This window comes from Dasypus novemcinctus, chromosome 5 (genome assembly GCF_030445035.2).
Source record: "Dasypus novemcinctus isolate mDasNov1 chromosome 5, mDasNov1.1.hap2, whole genome shotgun sequence".
NCBI classification, from domain to species: Eukaryota; Metazoa; Chordata; class Mammalia; order Cingulata; family Dasypodidae; genus Dasypus; species Dasypus novemcinctus.
Genome location: NC_080677.1, coordinates 80208284 through 80235208, shown reverse-complemented (window position 1 = coordinate 80235208; position 26925 = coordinate 80208284). Strand labels below are relative to the sequence as shown.

At 42.5% G+C, this 26925-nt stretch overlaps 1 protein-coding gene across 1 annotated transcript in view; it reads left to right on the top strand.

Moving 5' to 3' along the window:
• The first annotated feature begins 5817 nt into the window (after nt 1-5817).
• The window catches only part of PUS7 (pseudouridine synthase 7), an 80066-nt gene continuing 58958 nt past the window's right edge, over nt 5818-26925 (top strand). The window contains exons 1-2 of the mRNA XM_004448805.4: nt 5818-6003; nt 25633-26068. Of these exons, the coding sequence (XP_004448862.2) occupies nt 25665-26068 (404 nt within the window). The 5' untranslated portion in view covers nt 5818-6003; nt 25633-25664. The remainder of the gene's footprint in view (nt 6004-25632; nt 26069-26925) is intronic.

Below are 26925 nucleotides of genomic sequence, written 5' to 3'. Positions count from 1 at the left end.
GCTCCGGATGCAGCGCAGGCCCTCGAGGAGGTCCCAACCATGAGGCGGGAGTAAGGGCCCTCTCAACCACCGTAAAGCCCTGCCCGCTTCGTTAGGGCCCTTAATTATGAAGTTTGAGAATATCCTTCTCTCCACGCCACAAATTCATTATGAGGTATTTAAATTTATATTTACAATGTCCTTGATTTTCTGCTCCTATTTAAGGATAGAGCAATAAAGGATCTAATAAGATGTTCTTAGAGTGTGAGCGAGCTTTTTGCTTAGGAGGAGCGTCAGTGGAGGGCTATTTAGTTAGGCTGTTTGACACTGGAAATATCCAGTGTCAGCATCTTTGGATCTTTCTTTTAAGGCTGGACAAATTCCCTTGAGATGATGACCCTCCAATTTCCTATCTGGAGGATGCAGATCTGGTTGTAAGCGTTCTGGAAGCTGCCCAGTGCAGAGACCAAAAAAAAAATGTCTTTTCACAGGGAAGAGAAAGAGGAGTTATCTAGCAGGAAGGAATAGAGAGAGGACACGGGCTTTCACAACTTCATTAAAAAATAATAACACAAACGGTCGTACCACACGGGCGTGGGGTAGGGAGCAACTCTTAGAGGAAACAGAAACCATTCGATCAGGAGAACATTTTTTAAAAATTGTCAGTATCCTAAGAGAGGCATGAGATGCCATTGCTACCATAAAACAAGAACAGGAGCCATTTTTAAAGTAACACTTAAAGGTCATCATATATATGTAAAATAGCAGAAATGAAAAGTTCAGTAAAAGAGTTGGCAGATTGAAATATCCTAAAGAAATGTTTGAAAATATCCTATAGAAAAGAAAAGAAAAATTAAAAGAATCAGTCCAGGCACTCCAAAATGAAAACAAGACTTCTAAAAGGAGAAAAGAAGGAGGGGTAGGCAACGGGCATCAGCAAAATAATTCAAGAAAATTTCCACAAACTGAAAGGTATGAGTTTCCAAATTGAACAGACTCACTGAGAGTCTAGGCTCAGCGGTGTGAAATTGCAAAACACTGAATACAAAAAGACAATCCTAAACTTCCAGAGAGAAAAATAGATCATTTACAGAGTATCTTAGATTTCTCAGCAAATCTTCGGATTTCTCAACAGTAACAAAGGAAGGTGAAAGATAGGGGAGCAATTCTTCAGGTTTCGAAAGGAAGTTTATTTCAAGCTAAATTCCAGAATAAACTAGAATAAAGATAAGTTCAGATACTCAAGATAAAAAATTTATATTTCATTTACCTTCCTTTTTCAGGAAGTTACTAGAGGTTGTGCTTCCCTACAGTGAGAGAGTAAATCAAGAAAAAAGAAGGTATAGGATATAGGAAACAGAAGAAAAACAGGAGAAAAATGAAGTGAGTTGCCACAACTGTGCACTAGACATAGACGACGCAGGTTGGAAGGCTCCAGAAGAGACTCCTTCAGAAAGATGAAAGTGATAGAACACTTCATGTATCTCAGCCTCTGGAAAGGAAGACTTAAAAAATCAGTAAAGAGTTTGGAGTTGAAGTGATAAATAAGTAAAACAAAAGAAAATTATTGACTACAAGAAGGAAAAAAAAAAACTTGAATGAAAAGAGAAGTAATCCTGGCTTACTACTTACCTAAAATGTAAATAATGTTTATCCAGTCATAAACAAACAAAACTCTAGTAAAATGTACAATGGAACTATTTGGGCAGATGGAGGGATGTGAAGTGTGGTGAAGATGGGGGATGGAAGAAGAACTAAATCCTCATTTTCCATTAAGTGAAATTAATAGATAATGCCTAAAAGTAAAAAAGAAACCCAAGAATTAGTGATACGAGCATGTTATTTAGAGAAATGGCGACAAATATAAAATTAATCAGTCAAAAGAAGTGAAATGACCGCCTTTGGGGAGGTGGTTCTTACTGTTTCATTGCAAACCTTACAGGTTTCTACAGAACAATTTGACTGTATAGGCATGTATAACTCTGGTAAAAATACCAAGTAAAAATAAAGGGGAATAATGATTGCTCTAAACTCAAATTTTTGTAAGATTTCTTTGTAAGAAATCACTTTCTGGTAAAGGACAGAAACATGGAAATAAATAATTTTAAGATTGAGTGTAGTTGTTCCAATAACAAATGTTTACAGTAACTGATGGAGCACAGATGACAATTTACTATCTTGGGTTTGGGGAAAGGTTTCTAAGGTGGGCAGAATACTGGGCAAGAGTAAGAATGAAGCAATTTTGTGTGACGGCAATCTGTATAGCTGGCTAGTGTGGAGTTAAAAGCAATATACTGAATATTATATGTAATGTACACGTTGAGATGGAATTGTAAAATTGAGAATAATGTTAAACCGTTAAATGTTTAGAGGGAGTTGAAATGGGGGAGTTTTCAGCACTTCTATATTTTTCACACTATAAAAGCCAATAAAGAACTGCCTATTTCAGAAAACGGAAAACTAAAAATTTATGTTTTACTTGGATCTTGTGTATGGTAGATTAGATTGAAATGCAAAACAGTAGGTTTTCACCAGCTCGGGCCCCTCCCCAACCTTATGAACGGGAAGGAGGAAAGACTTTAAAAAGGTCTGACCTCGGGTCCCACACGACGGTCTCATTCTGCAGCATGCGTGCATCGTTGTATAGGACTGTGTACTCTTTTCTTTTATTTATTTATTTATTTATTTATTTTTTTTTTTATTACATTATGAAAAATATGAGGTCCCATTCAACCCCACCGCCCCCGCCCCCCACTCCCCCCACAGCAACACTCTCTCCCATCATCATGACACATCCATTGCACCTGGTAAGTTCATCTCTGCGCATCACTGCACCCCATAGTCAATGGTCCACATCATAGCCCAGACTCTCTCACGTTCCATCCAGTGGGCCCTGGGGGGATCTATAATGTCCCGTAATTGTCCGTGAAGCACTATCCAGGACAACTCCACGTCCCGAAAACGCCTCCACATCTCATCTCTTCCTCCCGTTCCCCACACCCAGCAGCCACCATGGCTACCGTTCCCACACCCATTCCACATTTTCTCTGTGGACATTGGATTGGTTGTGTCCATTGCACATCTATGTCACTCTTTTCTTGTTTACCCCTTTACCAATCCTATGGCATATCCTTAAATCCTTTTATGCAACATAAGCCAAGAATCTAGAAGCCCAGAACCCAGAGCCTTCCACCAGCAATTCTGCTTACAAAGGGTCCACAGTCACAGGAATGGATTAACTTTAAGAACATGCTTTACCGGGGTCCATACAGTGTCAACCCATCACAATATACACATATTAAGAGTTTGGGGTTGAATTGTTACTGCAAGTCTTTGCTGAAAATATGTGCAGTTACTGTCATTGGGATATTAGCCTATGTATTAACCATAACTCAAGGACATGTGACCATACATCAGTTTGGGACAGAAAAATATCTGAGTGCTTAGCTGAAGTTAATAATTTCAGAGGAAAGTTAGAACCCCAAGAGCCTGGGCATACTATCTATGATTCATTTGACCAGATTCTCACATGTAAACTCATGTTTTAAAAACAAGTCAGGGAATTGGATGTGGCTCAAGCAGTTGGGCTCCTGTTTACCATATAGGAGGTCCAGGGTTTGATGCCCAGGGCCTCCTGATGAAGGCAAGCTGGCCCGTGTGGCAGGCTGGCCCATGTAATAACCTGGCCCACACGGAGTGCTGGCCCACCTGGAGTGCCAGCCTATGCATGAGTGCCATCCCGCTCGGGTATGCTGCTCTGTGCAGGAGTGCCAGCAGATGTGGACAGCTGGGCGGGCAGATGACACAACAAGAGAGGAAAGACAATAAGAAGACAGAGCAGAACAGGGAGCCAAGGTGGTGCAAGAGAATGATCGCCTTTCTCCCACTCTGGGAGGTGCCAGGACTTGTTCCTGGAGCTGCCTAATGAGAATACAAGCAGACACAGAAAGAACACACAGCAAATGGACACAGAGAGCAGACAATGAGGGAGGATGGGGGGAGAAAAAATAATAATAAATCTTTTTTTAAAAAATGGGGGAAACGGACTTGGCCCAGTGGTTAGGGCATCCGTCTACCACATGGGAGGTCCGTGGTTCAAACCCTGGGCCTCCTTGACCCATGTGGAGCTGGCCCATGCACAGTGCTGATGTGCTCAAGGAGTGCCGCGCCACGCAGGGGTGTCCCCCCGCGTAGGGGAGCCCCAAGCACAAGGAGTGTGCCCGTAAGGAGAGCCACCCAGCACGAAAGAAAGTGCAGCCTGCCCAGGAATGGCGCTGCCCACACTTCCCGTGCCGCTGACGACAACAGAAGCGGACAAAGAAACAAGACGCAGCAAATAGACACAGAGAACAGACAACCGGGGGAGGGGGGGAGGATTAAATAAATAAATCTTTAAAAAAAAATGGATAAGGAGAGTGGACATGGCTGAAGCAGTTGAGCACCTGCTTCCCATATATGAGGTCCTGGGTTTAGTTCCTGATGCCTCCTAAAAACAAAAAAGCAAACAAATGAACAAACCAACTCAGGGTACCCAATGTGGTTCAGTGGTTGAGCGAGGATTCGCACTTGCAAGGGCTGGGTTTTAATCCCCACCCAGTAACTTACCAAAAAAAAAAAGGCAAAATGAGGAGTGACTGCTTAATGGTTATGGAGTTTCCTTTTGGGGTGATGAAAATGTTCTGGAATTTGATAGTGGTGAATGTACTCAATATCACTAACGGTTATTTCTATGTTATGTGTATTGCTTTGTAGTCCCCCCCATGGCTTTTTTTTTTTTTTTTTTTTTGGCATGCTGTCTGTGTCCTTTGGCTGTCAGTTCTTTTGTGTCTGTATTTATTTTTATTTTCTCTCCCCCCCTTTCAACTTGCTTGCTGTCTGCTCTGTGTCCCTCGTTGCACTCTTCTGAGTTTTTTGCTTGTCTCCCTTTTTGTTACATCACCTTGCTGAGTAGGCTCTCCGCTGAGTAGGCTCTCCACTGCGCTTGCTTGCGGGCCAGCTGCCTACACAAGGAGGCCCCCGGGATGTGAACCCAGGGCCTGCCATATGTTATATGGGAGCCCAACTGATTGAGCCACAGCCGCTTCCCTATGTAATGTGTATTTTACCACAATTTTTTAAAATTTAAAAAAAAAAGTCTGGAAGAAATATAAGGACTTCAAATGGCATTGGTTTTTTCCTCGGGCTGAAGTTTGGCAGAATATTAGATCTGTGAAAGCTATTAGGAACTGGGATTTGATCGGGAAATGTGTGCTTCTTTTAGAGCATGGGAGGTGGAACGTATTTTATTTTTCCTTACACAGAAGCACAAGTTGCCATGATCAAGTTTCTTGAAGCAGATCCTTTTGGGGAGTTGCCAAACAGGAGGGGTAAACTGGAGAAGTGGGCAATGATGCTCTTGGATCCGCTGCAAACAAAGGAATTCTATGTAAAACAAAAGTCCCTTAAGTGACTTTTGAGGTTAACCGCGTGCTGGAGAACAAGAAAGGGCCACAGCTATGGGTAAGAGCCCTATGTGTAGGAGGACCACTAACATTCGTAAGGCAATCACTGCTTTAGAGGTCCTGAAGAATATCTAAGTAACTCTGATGCATGATAAAACCACTTTTTGCCCTTGCCAAAGGCCAGGAGTGACCGCCTGGGAACTCCATCGGCCACCGGAAGCTCCCCACGCCGGTGCTGCCTAGGCCACCAGGTAGAACCTCATTACCTACCCCGGAAGGGCCGCTCCGGGAGGGACGCTCCCAGAGCACGGACCCGGCCTAGCCCGCGGGGCCACGCCCACCCGGGGCGGTGGGGGAGCGGGCTCCGCCCGAGGGTGCGCGGCGCGTCGCTGCGCAGCACGTGTGCGAGCCCGGCGGCGGGCGCGTCCTCCCGGAGCTCGTTGGTTCCAGGCGGTGGCGGGGCTGCCTCTACTCCGCGGCTTTCGGAGCTGGCCCTTCCGAGTGGCCTTCGCCGCCACCGCCCCTTTGCGCTCCCGCCTGCTCGCCGCTCGGCCCGAGCCGCGCCTGCGTTTCCAGGCTCCCGGTAAGTGTACGGCCTCTCCGCGGCCGCCCGGGCTCCACGTCCAGCCCTCGGCCGGGCCCGGCGCCCGCGCTGCAGGGCCCCGCCCGGAGAGGCAGTGCGGACTGGGACTGCGACCCGGCGAGGTTCGGAGCGCTCGGCGCCTCCATTAACGGCTCATGCCGCGGGAGCGCGGCTGGAGCCCGCGGGTACTGTGCTTCGGCGGCGCCCGCCCGGCTCCCAGCTCCCGGCGGGTCGTCAGGGGGCGCCGCGCCCTCCGTCCTCCCCGCGGCGCTGTCATCCCAAGCATCTTCCCATTCCTCGGCGTCTTTGCCCGAGACCCTCCTAAAATTCCTCCCCGCCCCTCTCCCTTTTTGAAGAGAAAACTGGCCTGTAGCAACCCACGTGCTTTCGCCATCACTTTCAGCACAATTTATTGAGAGCCCACTGCCTGCCAGGCAGGCACTTACGGCACTGCTTACTTCAGTATACATTTTCCAAAGTAGAAGAGAATCTCCCTGAGGTGGGGGACTCGCAGTGTTTTCCCCAGCCCTCTGCGCCGTAAATGTTTACAGAGTGGATGGAGGTGCTCCAGGGCCTGCCGAAACTCATCTGCACGGAGTCCTTCGCGTAAACGCTGCGCTGAGGGGTTTAAAATGGGGTGATATTAACCCTGTGTATTATGCATGTTTTTTCTGTAAACTCATAATGTCTCTTAAAAAAGTAAAAAAGTGCCCCGCCATCACCTAGGTATAAGGAAGCAGATTTTGGAGGCTACTTTTCATTTAGAAAATAGAGGTTTCTGAGGTATTTGTCTGAAGTCTAATAATCTGTGTGAAGCAAATATGCCCTTTTGGCCCCGGGATGCTTTGACTCTTACGGGTTCTGGCAAAGAGACTGTTCGCCCATAGAAAGGGATGGGTAGGCCAGTTGAGTTCAATCATTAGACAAGTGGCCAAGAACCCTTATTAATTTAGTTTGCAACTCCTTTTGAGCGTGTCTTTTGATAGAGGTTGGGGCAATATAGGTATTAATGAAGCACAGTTATTCTCCATGTAGGAGAGAGAAATACAGTCCCTCTGGCCTTGCTGTGTACTAATTTCTCTTCTGCTACAGGTACTTTACAGAGTCTTTGTTACAGAGTGTTCCCACTGCCTGCAGCCTTCCTCAAAGGAGGTATCTTCTTTCAGGACTTGGCTCAAAAGTCCTTAGGGAGGCTTCACTGAAGAGCACCCTTTTTCTTCTCAACCCCCTTATTTTGTGTTTTTTTCTTTGCAGCACTCCTGTGTTTATGTTCTGAGATTGATTTTTATTTGCGGATATATCCTCGAATACAATGTGAGCTTCAGGAAGGCAAGGAATTTTCCCTTTTTCCCAAGGGACCAGAACAGTACCTCATCGCATAGGAGGTGCTCAATGAATATTTGTGGGATGAACAAATTTGACAGACTTAATTTTATATATCAGGACTTAGTGGGAGCACTGCTCCAAAGAAAGTGCTCTTTGTTGTGGAATTTTAACTGGAGCGATTTTAGTTTGCAGGGGATGGATGCATTTAAAGCAGAATTTGTGAAGGGTTTTGAAATATAAGTAGAATAGAGACTAATATGACTTTTTAAGATGTTCGCTTTGGATGGAACTATTGGCCATCAATGTTGGATGTAAATTTTGAAAATGGTAAACTTTTATGTTGGTGTAGAGGAGTCTTATTGATCAGTTTATAAATGAGAAAGATTTTAATGTGCTGTTAAAATTGTAATATTTCTTTTCTCATTGGGAGTGCAGAGGAAACAAAAAATCACTTATTTTAGTACTCGCTTCAAAGAATTGTGGAGGACTTCTAAGCTCATGGGAAAGGCTGGTGTAGTTTGTTCTCTTCCTGGTAGTAGATTAAGGCCTCTGTTCTATTAATACGCAGATTTTACATGACAATTGAGATACTACCATGGATAGTGTATATGTGCAGCATACAGGAATGTTTTCCTAAAAATAAAGATTTTTAAAAAGTAAAACAAAAAAACCCCTCATAAATCTGATGCTTCCCGCTTTTTTTTTTTTTTTTTAATGTCAGGTAATTTTTACATCTTCAGGGTATAATGTTTGGATGTGTATCTTTGGATTTCCTGAATGCAAAACTTATTTCCTTAGACCTCTCACCCTTGGGCAGGCAGGGTTGTTTTATCTCCCCACCCTCATGGTTCCCTCATCTGCTCGTTGTTTTTTGTTTTTTGTTTTTTAGCTCAATGTCTGCTTTTTTTTTCTTTAGGAGGCACCAGGACTTCCCATGTGGGAGGTGAGCACTCAACTGCTTGAGCCACATCTGCTCCCCCTTATCTTTCTGATTTAGTTTTTCTGGGCATCTTCCCAGGATCCCTTCTCACTGTTTTTTGTTTTTGTTTTTGTGTTTTTTGTGTTTTTTGAGGTACCGGGGGCCGAGGATTGAACCTGGAGCCTCATGTGTGGGAAGCCAGTGCTCAAAAACGGAATCACATTGGCTTCCCTGAGTTGGATTTTTTCATTTGTTTTGCTTGTTGTCTATTTATTTGTTTTAGGAGGCACCAGAAACCAAACTCAGGACTCCCATGTGGGAAACAGGTGCTCCTCTTTTTTTTATAATTTAAAAATTGTACACTGTGTTTCAGTACTCCCTTTCATATAGGTCTTGATCATGGCAACAACACTATTTTGAATTCTGTCTTCCTGGTACTGAAAGTTGTACATCTGTTCTAGTAAATGTACTCTCAGCTTTTAGGCCCATAGCACAGACTTAACAAAATATATATCAAGTGATTTATAATTACTGGCACTATGTACGCCTTAATGAATGTGCCTGTGATAAGAGGCAACTAAAGCAAATTAAATGTACAATTTTGCTTGAAACACAAAAATAAGATCAGTTAATGAGTTTGTCTTTGCAATTGAATATATCAAGAAAAGGAGATCAGGTAAGTAGTGTCCACAAATATCACGAAAAAGACTGCCAACTTCAAGGCCCATTTAGTGCGGTTGGCATCACCTCTTTTTAGGGTCTCTTAAAAGTAAATGGTGTTTAGGGAAGTAGACTTGGCCCAATGGATAGGGCGTCCGCCTACCACTTGGGAGGTCCGCGGTTCAAACCCAGGGCCTCCTTGATCCATGTGGAGGGGCGCATGCACAGTGCTGATGCACGCAAGGAGTGCCGTGCCACGCAGTGGTGTCCCCCATGTAGGGGAGCCCCACGCGCAAGGAATGTGCCCTGTAAGGAGAGCCGCCCAGCGCGAAAGAAAGTGCAGTCTGCCCAGGAATGGTGCCACACACACGGAGAGCTGATGCAACAAGATGACGCAACAAAAAAAGAAGCACAGATTCCCAGTGCCACTAATAAGGATAGAAGCAGTCACAGAAGAACACACAGCAAATGGACACAGAGAGCAGACAATTGGGGGGGGGGAGAGAAATAAATATATCTTTAAAAAAAAGTAAGTGGTGTTTGAAAGAGAAGCCCTGGTTAATAATTAACATAGAGGAGAAAGGAAGCAAAGAAGGTTTTTTTCCCCTTCCCTAGACTCAGCGATATAGTTCTGTATAAGCCATCCATAATAAATATTAAACACCAACCATTCAGTTAGAACAACTCTTATGACTTTTTGACCAAGTCATCTTTTTTCAGTTTTACAAAAAGAGAAACTGAAACTTAGAGAGGTTAAATGACACATTTAGTAAACAGCAACATGTAGATCTGGCTCCAGGTCATACCTTACAAGCTGCCATTCACTAAATAGATAAGAAGAGTTGAAAACAGTGGTTGTTACTTCAGGTAATGATCTGCTAATATTCTCATTCTAGGAATAGTAGGTGTAACATGCTGCCCTACTCCTACTAGAATTTCATTCATGGGTTCACTGACTTAGGTGTATTGGTAGTACAACATGGAGTCGGGATAATGCTTATATTCTGATTTGGGTGCTTGATAGTTGGTGGTAAACATTCTTTGAGGGAAGAAGTACAATTTAAAAGAAGTAAGTTTGTGGCAGGAAATGATGAGATCATTTTAGGGCATGTTGAGTTTGAGCATCTTGATTCTACCTCTTACTAGCTGTGTAACCCTTCCTACTCCCCCAAGTAAACTAGGGAGTTGGAGAGGAAGGGTTCTAACCTGGAACACTGGAAGGGAAAGGGGAACAAGACTGAGGAAGAAGCCTAGGAAAGTCCAAATTTAAGGAACAGGCAGAAAAGGATGGCAAAAGAGCACCTAGAGAGGCAGAGAGAGCAAGGAGTAGGAGAGTTTCAGGGAAAGGAAGTGGCAGACTGTCCAACTGGAGAAAGACTTAGGTAGAATTAGGATTGACAGCAACAAGGGGGGCATCACTGATCTTGGAGGAAACAATTTAACTAGCCTGTTGTAGGTCTTCACTAGGATGTAAGCTTCCTGTGCACAAGACATTTATTTGGTTCTCTGAAGTGATGTAGTACCTAGGATAATGCTTTACACAGGAGTGGGCAATATTTGTTTAGGGATTGAAATGCAGGACTGAGAAGTAAATATATTAAAATGAGCATGACCTGTAATGTAAATCAAAACCACAGTGAGATACCTCTTCATACCTACTAGGATGACTCTAATTTTAAAAATTGGAAAATAACCACGTTGGCAAGGATGTGGAGAAATTGTAATCCTTCAGCATTGCTGTTGGGAATGTAACATGGTGCAGGAAGGTTAAGCATAGAATTACCATATCACCTGGGCAATCCCACTTCTAAGTATATACCCAAAAGAATTGAAAGTAAGACTCAGACAGCTTTTGTTTTTTAAATTTCTCTCCCCTTCCCCACCACTCCCTTCCCAATTGTCTGCTCTCTGTGTCCATTCGCTGTATGTTCTTCTGTGTCCACTTGCGTCAGCAGTACTGGAATCTGTGTCTTGTTTTGTTGCATCATCTTGTTGTGTCAGCTCTCCATGTGTGAGAGCCCCTGGGCAAGCTGCATTTTTTTCATGCTGGGTGCCTCTCCTTACAGGGCGCAGTCCTTGCGCATGGGGTTCCCCTACGCGGGGGACACCCCTGTGTGGCATGGCACTCCTTGTGCGCATCAGCACTGCACATGGGGCAGCTCCACATGGGTCAGGAGGCCCTGGGTTTGAACCCCGGACCTCCCATGTGGTAGGTGGACTCCTTATCCTTTGGGCCAGATCTGCTTCCCTCAGACAGCTTTTGTATGCCCATTTTCATGGCAGCATTATTCACAATAGCCAAAAGATGGAAACAACCCAAATGTCCACGGACAGATGAATGGATAAGCAAAATGTGATATATACATGCAATTGAATATCATTCACCATAAAAAGGAATGAGGTTCTGATTCAACTTAAAACATGAATGAACCTTGGAAATACTATGCTGAGTGAAAGAAACCAGACACAAAAGGACATATTTTACAATTCTATTTATATGAAATATCTAGAATAGGCAAATTCATTGTTGACAGAAAGTAGATTAGAGAGCTGGGATTAATGGGGGGAAGAATGGGGAATTACTGCTTAATGGATGCACAGTTTCTGTTGGAGTAACAAAAGTCTGGAAACATAGTGGTAATAGTTTTACAACATTGTGAATGTAATTAACTGTGCACTTAAAATGGTTAAAATGACAAAATTTTATATTTTATATATATATTTTACTACAATTTTTTAAAACGAAAAGTTGAAAAAAAAAAAAAAGAGCAGAGACTTCCCTTAGGAGTTTGGCTTTATTAAAGGGAATTGTTTTAATAAGTGGCCACATGAATATATTGAAAGGAATTATGTGTTAATTAGGGATGGCCAGGCAGAGTGGAGAGTTCTGTAAGAGATTTATCCATTTCTCATGGAACACTCCTCACCAGTGGCAGCTGGTCTGAGGTATACCGTAGGATTGGTAATTGGTTGAGTAATTCGTTGAGATTCTGCAGAGTTCATGGAGTAGGAGAAATGAGCATATGTTGAGTGGTGGCTAAGAGTTGTTGAGATTTGGGACACTTGAATTGAAGATGGAAGAAGTGATGTATTGGGAAAATATCTTGAGATTGGATGTCTCTGCAGAACAAGTGATGAAAGAAAGGGAGCAATAGAATTGAAAAGATGGATGGCTGGGCAGAGTGAAATGTCTAGTGTGTCTTTTTTTTTTTCTTTTTTTTTTTTAAAGATTTATTTATTTATTTAATTTCCCCCCCCTCCCCTGGTTGTCTGTTCTTGGTGTCTATTTGCTGCATCTTGTTTCTTTGTCCGCTTCTGTTGTCGTCAGCGGCACGGGAAGTGTGGGCGGCGCCATTCCTGGGCAGGCTGCTCTTTCTTTTCACGCTGGGCGGCTTTTCCTCATGGGCGCACTCCTTGCTCATGGGGCTCCCCCACGCGGGGGACACCCTTGCGTGGCACGGCACTCCTTGCGCGCGTCAGCACTGCGCATGGGCCAGCTCCACACGGGTCAAGGAGGCCCGGGGTTTGAACCGCGGACCTCCCATATGGTAGACGGAAGCCCTAACCACTGGGCCAAAGTCCGTTTCCTAGTGTGTCTTTTTATACTTTGCAAGTTTTTTTTTCTTTTGCTTTGTTTCCTTTTGTTTTGTTTTTAGAAGGTATACTGGGGATTGAGCCCAGGACCTCATACCTGGGAAGCAAGCACTCAACCACTGAGCTACAACTGCTTCCCAATGAGTGTTGGTTTGCTCATTTGTTTTTGTTTTTAGGAGGTACCGGGAATCAAACCCGGGACCTTGTACATGGGAAGCAGGCGCTCAACCCCTTGAGCTACAGCCGTTCCCCCTTTACAAGTTTTTTTTTTTTTAAAACATGGGTGTGTGTACATATACAATTTCAAACATGCAAGTTTGAGATAGAATGGCATAATGACCCCCTATATGTGCATCACCAGCTTCAAAAATTATTGATTCATGGCCAGTTGTTTGTTTGTTTGTTTTTCCAAAAATACACCCACTTCACTTCCTTTCACCCCCAGTAAAATTATTTGAAGCAAATTCCAAACTTCATACTTTTTCAAATACAGGTATTTCCATTTATATCTCTGAAAGATAAGGATTATATTTTTTGATCATAACTGCTGTTTTAGTTTGTCAAAGGGCAGACTACCAGAAATGGGTTGACTTTTATCATGCAGATTCTATTTGAGGTAAAAGCATACAGCTCTGAGGCTGTGGAATGTCCAAATCAAAGCAGCATCAGGAGGATGGTGGGAAGATGGAAACAGACTAACAGGCAAAACTGAATGCTCTCAACAAAAACAGTAGATAAAGCGCCAGAAGCTTTCCTAGGGACCTGCTTTGGGGGTCAACAGACCAGGACAGTGCTACACAAGTCCCAGCAGGGACAGAGAGACAAAGAAGCTGAAACTACAAATGTGAGTTACCAAGCGCTCGTGGCAGCCAGGAAGGACTCCCCTCCTCCACCACAAGATATTAAGCTCTGGTAAAACACCTGGCTCACTGCGCTGACTGAGAGGAGACCAGACATCTTCTTACCCTGTCAGCTGTTTCAAAGGAAAGGGGAGGGGAGGACAGGGTGCTTTCTTCAGTGAATTTGGCCAGCAGAGCCCCCTTTGAATCTCCAATCTGTAGATTTAACACAGGAACCCAGGAGAGCTGAGACTGAAACTCCTCCATGGAAAGGTATGCTGGACTAGTGTCATCTGCTGGCAGGTCTGGAAATTGCATGGACAAAATGCGGCACTCTCTGTATCCAACCCCTGGGAGAAAATCTGTGCCCCACTAGTGAGTTCCTGGCTTGATTTTGAAAACTTAATCTGGGCAATTTTAAAGACTGAAAATAAGTTGAACCAAATATCAAAGAAGAGCTGTGAGAGAATAAAAAAAACAATAGGCAAAAGAGAGAAATGAGCTGCCAGAATAAATTCACCAACATATTCAGATGCTTAGACATCAGCAAAAAATTTCAAGCCATACTAGGAAACAAGAAGAGATGGCCCAGCCGAAAGAACAAACCAAATATCCTGAAGAGAGATAGGACTTAATACAATTCATCAGTGATAATCACAAAACTCTCCTAAATCACTTCAAAGAATTTAAAGAAAATATGACTAAAGAAATAAAGGGTATTAAGATGACACTGGGAGAGTAAAGAACAATTTGAAAGCCTAGAAAGAAAAGTAATAGACCTCATGGGAATGAAAAATACAATGGACGAGATTATAAATACATTAGAGGCACATAAAAGCAGATTTGAAATGCTTTAAGATAGAATTACTAATTTCAAAGACAGAACATTTGAACTGGAAAAGACAGGAGAACAGAAAGAGAAGAGAATGGAAAAATGAACAGAGTCTCAGGGAATTAAATAACAACGCAGAATGCACAAACATTCGCACTATTGGTGTTCCAGAAGAAGAGAATGGAAGAGGGGCAGGAAGAATATTTGAGGAAATATTGACTGAAAACTTCCCAACCCTTATGAAGGACATAAATAGCAACATCCAAGAAGGACAGTGCACCCCAAACAGAATAAATCTAAATAGACACCTCAAGACACCTACTATTCAGAATGACAAATACCGGAGATAAAGAGAGGATTCTGAAAGCAGCAAGAGAAAAGCAAAGCATCACATACAAGGGAAACTCAATAAAATTAAGTGCTGACTTCTCATCAGAAACCATGGGGGAGAGAAGTGGTATGATGTACTTAAAAGTACTGAAAGAGAAAAACTGCCAGCCAAGAATCCTGTACCCAACAAAGCTGTCCTTCAAAAATGAGGGTGGGGAAACAGATGTGTCTAAACCAATTAGGCTCCTGTCTACCATATAGGAGGTCCAGGGTTTGATGCCCAGGGCCTCCTGGTGAGGGCAAGCGGGCCCATGTGGCGAGCAGGCCCACGTGGAGTGCTGGCCCACACAGGAGTGCCACCTGTGTGGGAATGCCATCCTGCACAGGAAAGCCACCCTGCCCAGGAGTGCCGGCCAACATGGAAAGGTGATGCAGCAAGATGACACAACAAGAGACACAGAGGAGAGAAAATAAGAAGATGTAGGCAGAACAGGGAGCTGAAGTGGTGCAAGAGCATAATTGCCTCTCCCCCACTCTGGAAGTTCCCAGGATCAATTCGTGGAGCTGCCTAATGAGAATATAAGCAGACACAGAAGACCACACAGTGAATGGACACTGAGAGTGGGGAATGGGGCGGGGGTGGGGAGCTGGGAAATAAATAAAATAAATCTTTAAAAAGAAAAAAAATGAAGGTGAATTCAGAATCGTCACAGACAAGCTAAAATTGATAGACTATGTTACCAGAAGACCAGAATTGCAAGAGATAGTAAAGAAGGTGCTGCAACCTGAAAGGAAAACACAAGGACGAGAAATTAAGAGTTTAGAAATAAACTTTATTAGGAATGGTAAACTTAAGGTATTCCATGCAAGTAGTCACCAACAAAGAGCTGGAGTAGACCAGATAAATGTAAAATAGCAACATTATGATATATATGCAAAAATTAATCAGTGCAACTGGCAGATTGTTCCTGTGATCAGTATTTTGTAATTTTTTCCATACAAAATAAACACTTGCTTTTAATTGAGGAGGACTGGAGAAGAGATAGATTTTTGGGTACTTCATTTTTCTTTAATCCTTTCTTATTCATACTGTTAAAGTAATCTTAGTTTATCTGGATCAATAATGATTTAACATGACTACTGTTGAACAAGATTTTAAGTTTTTCTTCCTCATAAAATTATGAGTTGGCAAATTGTCATCTGCTGTAATTCATTCTAATAAGATATAAAGAATTCCCAAAAAGGAATTTGATTACCTAGAAAAAATTATGGCCTAAATGGAAATTAAGTAATTAAACCAGTAATTTATTTCATTCTTAGAGATTATTATGTCCAGTAGTTAAGAGTCATAATGTAAAAAGTAGAATTATAATTAATTCCTATTATATTTGAATTATTTACATTTATAAATGTTTGTTGCTGTGCTATCTATTTTTTATAATTGATTATATTAAATCTAACCTGCCCTTACACTCTCTTTTAAAATTTGTAATTTTAATCTGTTTTTCCATATATTTTACAACAAAGGACGTTTTAACAGCCAGAAAAAAGTCATTGAGTATATACTTTGGATAGATCATATGGTAAGTGAATATATTTCAGAAAAACTGTTTAATAAACAAATAAATAATTGCATAAGAATAGCCAGAAATAGCACCTATGTATAGCAAGGGAAGCAGAGATTGAGAGGTGAGGAATTTTCTTTGTTTATCTGCATATTGTTTATTATTATAATTGAAATAATGAAAATGCTTTAATAATGAATGAAGTGATGAACATGCCAGTATGGAATTATACCAAATATCATTGATTGTACACTTTGGATAAATTGTATGCTTTATTAATATGTATCAATAAAACTGTTTAAAAAAAAAAGGCACCATCAAGGTTGTTTTCTCACCAAAGTCAGCTACTGTTGATTATATTGTCCAGCCAATAACATCTCTGCCAATGTCTCTGCCTTCCTCTCCAGAATCTACTGTTTCCCGGAGCTCAGCTGTGGGCAACCAGGCTTAGAGCGTGTCTTTTTCTGGGCCTCCTTTCTCAGTCTCTTGGGGCTTCTTTGCTTTTCTGCAGCTGTATGTGAACCTGGAGTCCTCTCTCACGTAGACTGATCAAATATGGCAGAGCTCCTTTTTCCTGTTTGTTTCTCTCTCTCTCTGTTTGTTTCTGTTTATATCAGACCCAGGGAAAGGGCATAGACTCATCCTGAGTCAAGCTTCACTGACATAATCCAATCAAAAGTCTCATACCCACAGGAATAGATTAATTAAAAAATACAATCTTTCCCTTTTGGGGATTCGTAAAAGAACTTCAAACCATCACAACCACCATAACATTACCTTAAAAAGTTGACAATATTACCTTAATGTTATTAAAATATCCCCAGTGTTTAAATATCCCTGATTGTTCCATAAATGCTTTTTTAAACAGTTGATTTGTTTAAATCAGGATCCATGCATACATACGTTACATGTATTTGGTATGTCTCACATCTCATAATCTGTAGGCTACCTCTTCCTCTTTTTTTTCCTTGCAGTTTATATGTTAAAGAAACTGTGTCTTTGTCCTTGTAGAGTTTCCCACATTTCAGGATTTTGCTGATTGCATCCCCATGGTGTTGGCTACCATCTTTTTCTGTCCCTTATTTGTCACATAAACTAGTAATTAGACATAGTGTTTCAATGAGAAAGAATTTACAAAGTATTCTTTTGCTTGTTCTGAGTATCCCGGCCATTCTTATAAACTCAAAATAGGCTTAAATATCAAGACCCTGTTTTTTTTAAAAAATCATCACCTCCACATCTACCCACCTATAACTATAGAAACGATTAGGCAAGCGTGATCCCAGGATTAAAGAGCATGTACTTTCAGGAGCACCTGACATCCAGCTTTGTCTTTTTTTTTTTTCCCCCCCAATATATTTTTTGTTTGTTTTCGAATGACAGCATTGTACAGTATCTCATGACCAAATAAGGATCTTCAATTACTTTTAAGTTTAGCTTGCTGAAATGTCTTGTTTCAGTGTGACTGACTCTGTTTTAAAAATATGTAGATAGATTGATAGGTAGAGGTGATACTTGCACAGCATGAGAATGTATTAAATGGCCCTGAATTGTACACTTTGTTTTGGTTAGTTGTTTGTTATGTGAATTTTCCAAGATATGCCACCTCCAAGTTAGGCTATGTTTGCTTAAGTAAATTTCATGTGTGAAAAGAAATCAGTTTTTGCAGTTTAAAACACAATTTGTGATTTTCAATATCTACTATTTCATACTTCTTAAAAGTACTTAAGATGAAATTAGTCTAGGACATAAATGATTAGTTTATTTAAAAGCCTGTTTTTGCTTTTGTTTTTGTAAATCAGAGATATTACTTGAAAGTAAATTTCTCCTGTGGAAAATTCAAAATCTGACTGGGCTTAGTTTAGTTTTGTATATTTCATGGAAATGTGAATAGATGTCTATTATAATCTCATCACTTTGTGTATGCCTCTTTCCCATAATAATATTTCAAATGATGAACTATTTTCAAATTCTTTACTTTTCTCTTTCTCTACTTCCAAATTTGAGAATGTATTCATATGCCTAGTTAACTTTTGCATTATTGAAATACACTGAAGTGGATAGGCCTAATTACCATCCACCTTTTTTTTTTTTTAATTATGTTCTTTTTTTTATTTTTTTATTTTTTTATTTTTATTTATTTAATTCCCCTCCCCCGGTTGTCTGTTTTCTGTGTCTTTTTGCTGCGTCTTGTTTCTTTGTCCGCTTCTGTTGTCGTCAGCGGCAGGGAAGTGTGGGCGGCGCCATTCCTCGGCAGGCTGCTCCCTCCTTCACGCTGGGCGGCTCTCCTTATGGGTGCACTCCTTGCGCGTGGGGCTCCCCTACGCGGGGGACACCCCTGTGTGGCACGGCACTCCTTGCGTGCATCAGCACTGCGCATGGGCCAGCTCCACATGGGTCAAGGAGGCCCGGGGCTTGAACCGCGGACCTCCCATGTGGTAGACGGATGCCCTAACCACTGGGCCAAAGTCCGTTTCCCACCATCCACCTTTATATACTGTGAGGATTTGTGTGTGTCTGTGTATGGTACACTCATGAACACATTTTGGAGCATTGCCACAAAGCATGCATTATAGTTTACATCATAGTTTACACTCTCTCCCACTCAATTCTGTAGGTTATGGCAAGATATATAATAGCCTGTATCTGTCATTTGCAATGTCATTCAGGACAATTCCCACTTCCAAAAATGTCCCCGTGTTATACCTGTTTTCCTTCTCTCTGACCTCAGAACCTCCAGTGGTCACTGCCTCCACATCAGTGATATTAGTTCTTACATTGCTAGAGTCACAAGTCTGTAGTAGAATACCAGTGAGTCTACTCTAGTCCATAGTTCATTCCCCAATCCTGAGGATTCATTTCATCTCTAACTGAGATGGGGCTTTGATCCCATATGACCAGTGGATGGGACTCTCTTGCTTGCAGTTGTAGATTCTCTCAGTTCCTTGGTATGGTGGTTGTCCATCCTCACCTCATTGTTAGTTGTCCTGGGTGAGTCCAACGAACTGGAGAGTAGGTGTTGCAACTCCTTTGAGGCGCAGGGTCCAGCTGGCACATGGACAGCCCAAAGATTCAAGTCTCTTGGACTTAAACCTGTCAACTCCAACACCGACTATAGGTTCAAACAGAAGGGACAGAAGAGTCATGTGTAAGGAAACCTCAGCAGTCCAATTCTGTCACACTGGGGAGCACAAACCCCAAAGTAGGGCCCGTCAATGGACCATCCTCCTTCACGAGCCATTGCCTCTGTACTTAGGGGATTCTTGCTGTTCCGTTAGAGAATGTGGCAGAGCTCCTCAGGATGGGAATTAAATATTCTTTTGGTTATTATGTGAGTCTCTACCCACCATAACAATGAGTTTCTCTTTTTTTGTGATGTTAGTAGCCATGGCTTTGATCTCAAGATGGGAAACAGTTTCAGTATCTGTCTTAGTTTCTTAGGGCTCCCATAAAAAGTACCTCAAACTGGATGGCTTAAAACAAGAGAAATGTATAATCTCACAGTTTTGGAGAGTAGAAATCTGACATCAAAGTGTCAGAAGGTCTATGCTTCCTCTGAAGTCTTCGGGGAAGAATTGGTTCCATGCCTCTCTCCTGGCTTCTGGTGGTGGCTTGCCAGCAGTCCCTGGTCTCTGTCTCAGTCATCTCCTGGAGTTCTCCCCTCTTCTGTTTATGTTTGTCCTTTGTTTCCCCTCTTTATAAAGGATACCAGTTATATTGGATTAAGGTCAACCTAAATCCAGTTTGGTCTCGTTTTAACTAATAACATCTTCAAAGATTTAAGAGGCTGGGTTGTTGTTTGTTTTTTTTTTTTTGTAAATCAGAGATATTAATTGAAAGTTAATTTCTTCTGTGGAAAATTCAAAATCTGACTGCTAAGTTTGTAGAGATCCTGTTTATCCATGTTTTCTTCCACTGCTTGTGCTTACATTGTAAGCCTTGATATCTTTCTGTCTCTCTCTCTTGTCCACAGCTCTGTTAGAGCAAATTTGCTGATACAAAGTGAAAATTAAAGAGCATCAGCTTTTGATTTGTAAACCAGCATTCTTTTTACTACATCTTACTGGAACAAATAAAGAATAAATATTTTCTTTTTTTTTTTTTAAGTATTATTTATTTATTTATTTCTCTCCCCTTCCTCCCAGTCCCCCCACCCCCGCTGTCTGCTTTCTGTGTCTATTTGCTGCGTGTTCTTCTTTGTCTGCTTCTGTTGTCATCAGCGGCACAGGAGTCTGTGTCTCTTTTTGTTGCGTCATCTTGTTGTGTCAGCTCTCTGTGTGTGCGGTGCCACTCCTGGGCAGGCTGAAATTTCTTTCGCACTGGGCAGCTCTCCTTATGGGGTGCACTCTTTGCGCATGGGGCTCCCCTACACGGGGGACACCCCGTGTGGCAGGGCACTCCTTTTGCGCATCAGCACTACGCGTGGGCCAGCTCCACACGGGTCAAGGAGGCCCGGGGTTTGAACCGTGGACCTCCCATGTGGTAGACGGACGCCCTAACCACTGGGCCAAGTCCGCTTCCCAATATTTTCTTTATCTTTCAAAGGAAATCGATTTATTGACATTTTCATATATCTTTTCTTCTATTTTTTAGCCGTCATTGTCCTTTTATCCTTTACTTTTTGCATGTTTTTTTATTTGTTGTTTTCATTCTTGGTTTTGACAATGATAAAAGATCAAATATGGGAAAGTGGAAGAAGGAGGGAAGCAGGCTTGGCTCAATGGGTAGAGCACCTGCCTACCACATGGGAGGTCTGTGGTTCAAACCCAGGACCTCCTGACCCGTGTGATGAGTTGGCCCACATGCAGTGCTGATGCACACAAGGAGTGCGCAAGGAGTGCCCTGTCACACAGGGTTGTCCCCCACGTAGGGGAGCCCCACGCGCAAGGAGTGTGCCCCATAAGGAGAGCCACCCAGCGTGAAAGAAAATCCAGCCTGCCCAGAAGTGGTATTGCACACATGGAGAGCTGATGTAGCAAGGTGACGCAACAAAAAGAGACACACATTCCCTGTGCCACTGACAAGAATACAGGCGGACACAGAAGAACACACAGCGAATGGACACAGAGCGCAGACAACTGGGGGGATGGGGGAGGAAGGGGAGAGAAATAAATTTTAAAAATCTTTAAAAAAAAAAAAAAGATCAGAGGCGGCGGACTTGGCCCAGTGGTTAGGGCATCCATCCACCACATGGGAGGTCCGCGGTTCAAACCCCAGGCCTCCTTGACCTGTGTGCAGCTGGCCAGTGCGCAGTGCTGATGCGCGCAAGGAGTGCCGTGCCACACGGGCGTCCTCTGCGTAAGGAAGCCCCATGCACAAGGAGTGCGCCCCGTAAGGAGAGCCACCCAGCACAAAAGAAGTGGTGCCCAGGAATGGTGCTGCACACACGTAGAGCTGACGCAGCAAGATGATGCAACAGGAAGAAACACAGATTCCCGTGCCACTGACAACAACAGAATCGGACAAAGAAGACACAGCAAATAGACACAGAGAACAGACAACTGGGGTGGGGGTGGGGAGAGAAATAAATAAATCTTTTTTAAAAAGTATCAAATATGGAATCTTAAAATTTAGTTCATTCTTATTTTGCACTAAATGCTTCTGTAGGTGGGTTACTTATTAATTCAAGGCTTGGAGAACTGAATATTAATTTTTTGCTGATTTATTTTCTTTATGGATATGTTTACTATGTAAAATTGTTAGTATATTAACTTTATTTTTAAAGATTGTTTTATTTCTTTCTCCCTACCTTCTTGTTGTTTGTACTTGCTGTGTCTGTTCATCTCCCTTTTTTCTTTTTTTAGAAGGCATCAGGAACTGAACTCAGGACCTCCAGTGTAGGAGGGAGGCATCTAATCTCTTGAGCCACCTCTGTTCCTGCTTTATTGTCTCTCTCATTATGTTTTTCTTCTTGTACCTCTTGTTGCACCATCGTATTGCTACAGCTGCTGCTCCTGCCCCTTGCATCAGCTCACTGTCTTGCTCATCTTCCTTAGGAGGCACTGGGAACTGAACCAGGGACCTCCCATGTGGTAGGCAGGAGCTCAGTTGCTCAAGCCACACCTGCTTCCCAGTATATTAACTTTAGCATCTCTCTATATAATATCAGAGAGGCTTTATCTTTATTTCACCAAGAACATCAAATAAGACATGCACTCATGGTCTTGGATTCATGTGTTTATTTCGAATGCCATGTGTTTAGACCCCTCTCTCAAGATAGTCTGTACTGCAAAGTATGTATAACTGCTTAGACTTTTTGCTCAGTACATTGTATATGGGTCAGTTAAATGATAATCTGTTTCGTTTTTAAGATTTTACTTATTTCCCTCCCCCACCGCCATTGTCTGCTCTCTGTGTCCACTCGCTGTGTGTTGTTCTGTGTCGGCTTGCACCCTTGGTGGCAACGGGAAACTGCGTCTCTTTTTGTTGTGTCATCTTGCTGCGCCAGCTCTCCATGTGTGCAGTGCCACTCCTGGATGGGCTGCGCTTTTTTCACACAGGGCAGCTCTCCTTGCAGGGCATACTCCTTACACGTGGGGCACCCCCATACGGGGCACCCCTGCATGGCACAGCACTCTTTGCGTGCAGCAGCTCTGTGTGCGGGCCAGCTCACCACATGGGTTAGGAGGCCCTGGGGATCGAACCCTGGACCTCCCATGTGGTAGGTGGACGCTCTATCAATTGAGGCATGTGCGCTTCCCCTGTTTTGTTTTGTTTTGTTTTGTTTTAAGTATGGAGTGGTATGAATATGCTTTTCTGTCAATAAAAGTTTATTATTTTCATTTAATCATTTTTTTCAAGGCTTGTCAGGGCTGCTATGAAAAATACCACACCCTGGTTGGTTCAAATAACAGAAATTTTTGTCCCATGATTTTGGAGACCAGAAGTCCAAAATCAAGGTCTTAACAGGCCATGCTTTCTCCCTGGTGCTGACTTGCTGCAATCCTTGGGGTTCCTTGGCATGCATTTCCGCCTTTGCCAAGTGGTGATCTGTCTCCTTGGTCTCCTCTGGTGCCTTTCTCTCTCTGACTGCTTCCAGATTTCCTCTGCTTTATAAGAACTCATGTAGATGAAGGCCCACCTGATTCAGTTTGGCCTCATTTAAGTAGGAAATTCCAAGATCCTCTTCACAAATGGGTCCATGTCTTACCTAAGAACATCTTCAGCAGTCCAGTTGACAAACAGGTTCACACCCACAGGAATGCAGATTAAGACGTGAACAGGGCGGCGGACTTGGCCAATGGTTAGGGCGTCCGTCTGCCACATGGGAGGTCCACGGTTCAAACCCCGGGCCTCCTTGATCCGGGTGGAGCTGGCCCATGCGCAGTGCTGATGCGTGCAAGGAGTGCCGTGCCACACAGGGGTGTCCCCGCGTAGGGGAGTCCCATGTGCAAGGAGTGCGCCCCATAAGGAGAGCCACCCAGCGCGAAAGAAAGTGCAGCCTGCCCAGGAATGGTGCTGCACACACGGAGAACTGACACAGCAGATGACGCAACTAAAAGAAACAGATTCTCGTGCTGCTGACAACAGAAGCGGACAAAGAAGATGCAACAAATAGACAGAGAGAACAGACAACCGGGATGGGGGGGAAGGGGAGAGAAATAAATAAATAAATCTTAAAAAAAAAAAAAAAGGCGTGAACATGCTTTGTGGGAGTCATGATTCAATCCCCAGCAATGATACATATAAATGTAATGACCCAAAATGGTGTTCTGTGAAAAGAGCAAGTTTCTCATTGTTGTCCCCAGCCACCTCATTCCTCTCCTAGAAGTTACTACCTTATCTCATTTCCTTTTACCTTGTTTCTATATAGTCTGAATTTTACATAACAAGGCATAATTGTGTTAATTTTGTGCTACTGTAAAACACTGATGCGTTATCCTTACAGCTAAAACTAAGCACTTTGTTAATATAAATCCTAAAGGTAGTATTTCTGGGTCAAAGATCATAAATATTCTTTTTTAAAAAAACTGTTTATTGTAGTAACTAACATACAGCTCAGAATTTCCCCCTTCTTACCCACTTTCAAGTGTACGCCTCAGTAGTATTTACTACATTCACAATTTTGTGCTACCATCACCAACATCCATTACCCTAGCTTTTTCATCACCTCAAACAGAAACTCTGCACCCATTAAGCAATAAATCCCTTTTTCAACCCACCCAACCCTTGTTCCTGGTAACCTGTAATCTGTAAACTGTCTCTATGAAATTTGCTAATTCTAGGTATTTCCTATAAGTGAGATCATACAATATTTGTCTTTTTATGATGTTTTCAAGGTTCATCCATGTTTTACTTTCCTGGCTGCTAGAACAAATACCATACAATTGGTTGGCTTAAACAATGAGAATTTATTTTGAGGTTAGAGAAGTTCAAAATCAAGGCTTTAGCAAAGTGCTGCTTTCTGAAAAGTGTAGCATTCTGGGCTGGCTGCCAGCAATCCTTGGTCCTTAGCTTTTCTGTCACTGGCAGTGCACATGGTGACATCTCTCTCCTTCAGGTTACATTGACTTCTGGCTACTCCCTGAGGTTTCTCTCCCCTTCTTACTTTCAGTTTATAAAGGACTTCAGTAATCTGGGTTCTAGTTCAAACTGATTCCCATTGGCCACACCTTACTAAAAAATAACATCTTCTAAAGGTCCTATTTACAATGGGTTCACACCCACAGGAGTGGATTAAGAATAAGGACTTATTTTTCTGGGGTACATAATTCAATCCCAACAATCCGTGTTGTAGCATGTATCAAAGCTTCATTCCTTTTTTACAGCTGAATAATATTCCATTGTGTTTGTATACCACATTTTGTTTATCCATTCATCTGTTGGTGGATACTTGGGTTGATTCTACCTTTTGACTATTGGGAATAATGCTGCCATGAACATTATTTATATTGTTCGAGTCCTTGCTTTTAGTTCTTTGGGGTTGAAGAAGTGGGATTGCCAGCATACATATTTTTAAGACTCTTAATGCACACTGTCAAATTCCATGCAGAACTATTATTTTAGTTTTCTATTCTACCAAATGTATATGCCAGTATCAGGAAAGTCTTTTTTTTTTTTAATTTCTCTCCCTCCTCCCCTCCCCCCCATTTGTCCGCTCTCTGTCCATTTGCTGTGTGTTCTTCTGTGACCGCTTCTATCCTTATCAGCGGCACTGGGAATCTGTGTTTCTTTTTGTTGCGTCATCTTGTTATGTCAGCTCTCCATGTGTGTGGCACCATTCCTGGGCAGGCTGCACTTTCTTTTTGCACTGGGTGGCTCTTACGGGGCGCACTCCTTGTCCTTGGGGCTTCCCTATGCAGGGGACACCCCTGCGTGGCACGGCATTCCTTCCGCACATCTGCACAGCACACGGGCCAGCTCCACATGGGTCAAGGAGACCCAGGGTTTGAACCGCAGACCTCCCATGTGGTAGGCAGATGCCCTGTCCATTGGAGGAAAGGCATTTTAATAAATGATTATTAGGGGTCTCTGAACAAATGAACTGTGCCTCTATTTCCAGAAACCAGCTTCTTTGTAGGTGTCTTACCAGTTTCCATTTCTCTTTTTCCTCCTTTCTAAAAGGTTATCTTAAATGTTTTCTTGGAGCCTTAAAGATGGAGACCAAAGAAATGACTGGTGTGTCACTGAAACGTCGGTCCCTTGCTCTGGAAGGTAATGACAGTCTCACCCCAGCAGAGGAGGTAAAAAGACAGAAAATCTCAGAACACTCTTTGAGCACAGGTCAAGACGGGCTGGAGAGTGACTCTCCTCCGAGCAGTGAAAATGTGCCTCAGCAGCCTGAAGCTGTAAGTGCCAGGGAAGGTAAAAACAATTCTGACGCTCAGTTGGAAGAAGAGGAGGAGGAGGAGGAAGATGGCCTTTCAGGGGAGGGCGAGGAGGAGGAGGAGGAAGTGGAAAGTTTTGCAGACATGATGAAGCATGGACTCACCGAACTTGATGTGGGCATCACCAAATTTGTAAGTTCTCATCAAGGATTCTCAGGCATCTTAAAAGAAAGGTATGTTTAGATTATGTATAAAGTTATATTAGGTTCTCTCTTTAGAAAAGAACTTAGCAATATTGTCTTCCATTTAGCTGTCTATCCCTAAGGATTGTTTTCATTAATCGTCAAAAAGGAATAGGACAGAGGAGAGCTGAGTGAATGGGCTTGAGTTTTGGGATATCTTAAAATAAATACAAGTAATGGTCAGTTCTTAGCAAGGGAAGATCCTTACTAGAACTATTTGTGAGTAAATAAAAATAATTGCCAGATGGTATGGATTGTTATTATGTAAATGGGTGCTGTTCATTTCCTTAAAATAAATTACTTAAAAAATGGGTTCACATTTTCTCCAGAACTAGTGTTGTAATTTAAAGCTCTTTCACCCTACTGTACTACATCATACAGTACAGAACAGGGGCCTTTGAGCCAGATAAAACGCGAATCACAGTTCAGCCACCTAATCATTATTAATACTTTACTCCTCTGAGCCTCAGTTTCCTCATTCAAAACATAGATCACAGCACCACCTCGGGGTTGTTGAGACGATTTCAGCCTAGAGATAAGCTTCAGTGTAGGTCATGGCAGACTTATCTGAATTGCTGGGTTCTGATTTAATAAACCGTTTACTGAATTTGATGGTTCACTTGCATATTGGCTCTCTGTATATTCACAGAGTTATGTTAATAAGCTTTAGTTTAAGCAGTTCTCTTAGAGAACATTCTAGAAGCTCAGGGGACCTTTTCCTTAAGTTCTTCTACAAAGCATGAACCAAGGCATGATGCAATATTCATTAAGAAACCATAAAATATAACTGATTTTGCACTGAGAATTTTTTTTAAATCCCTATTTTCTACAATACTAAGCCTTATTAT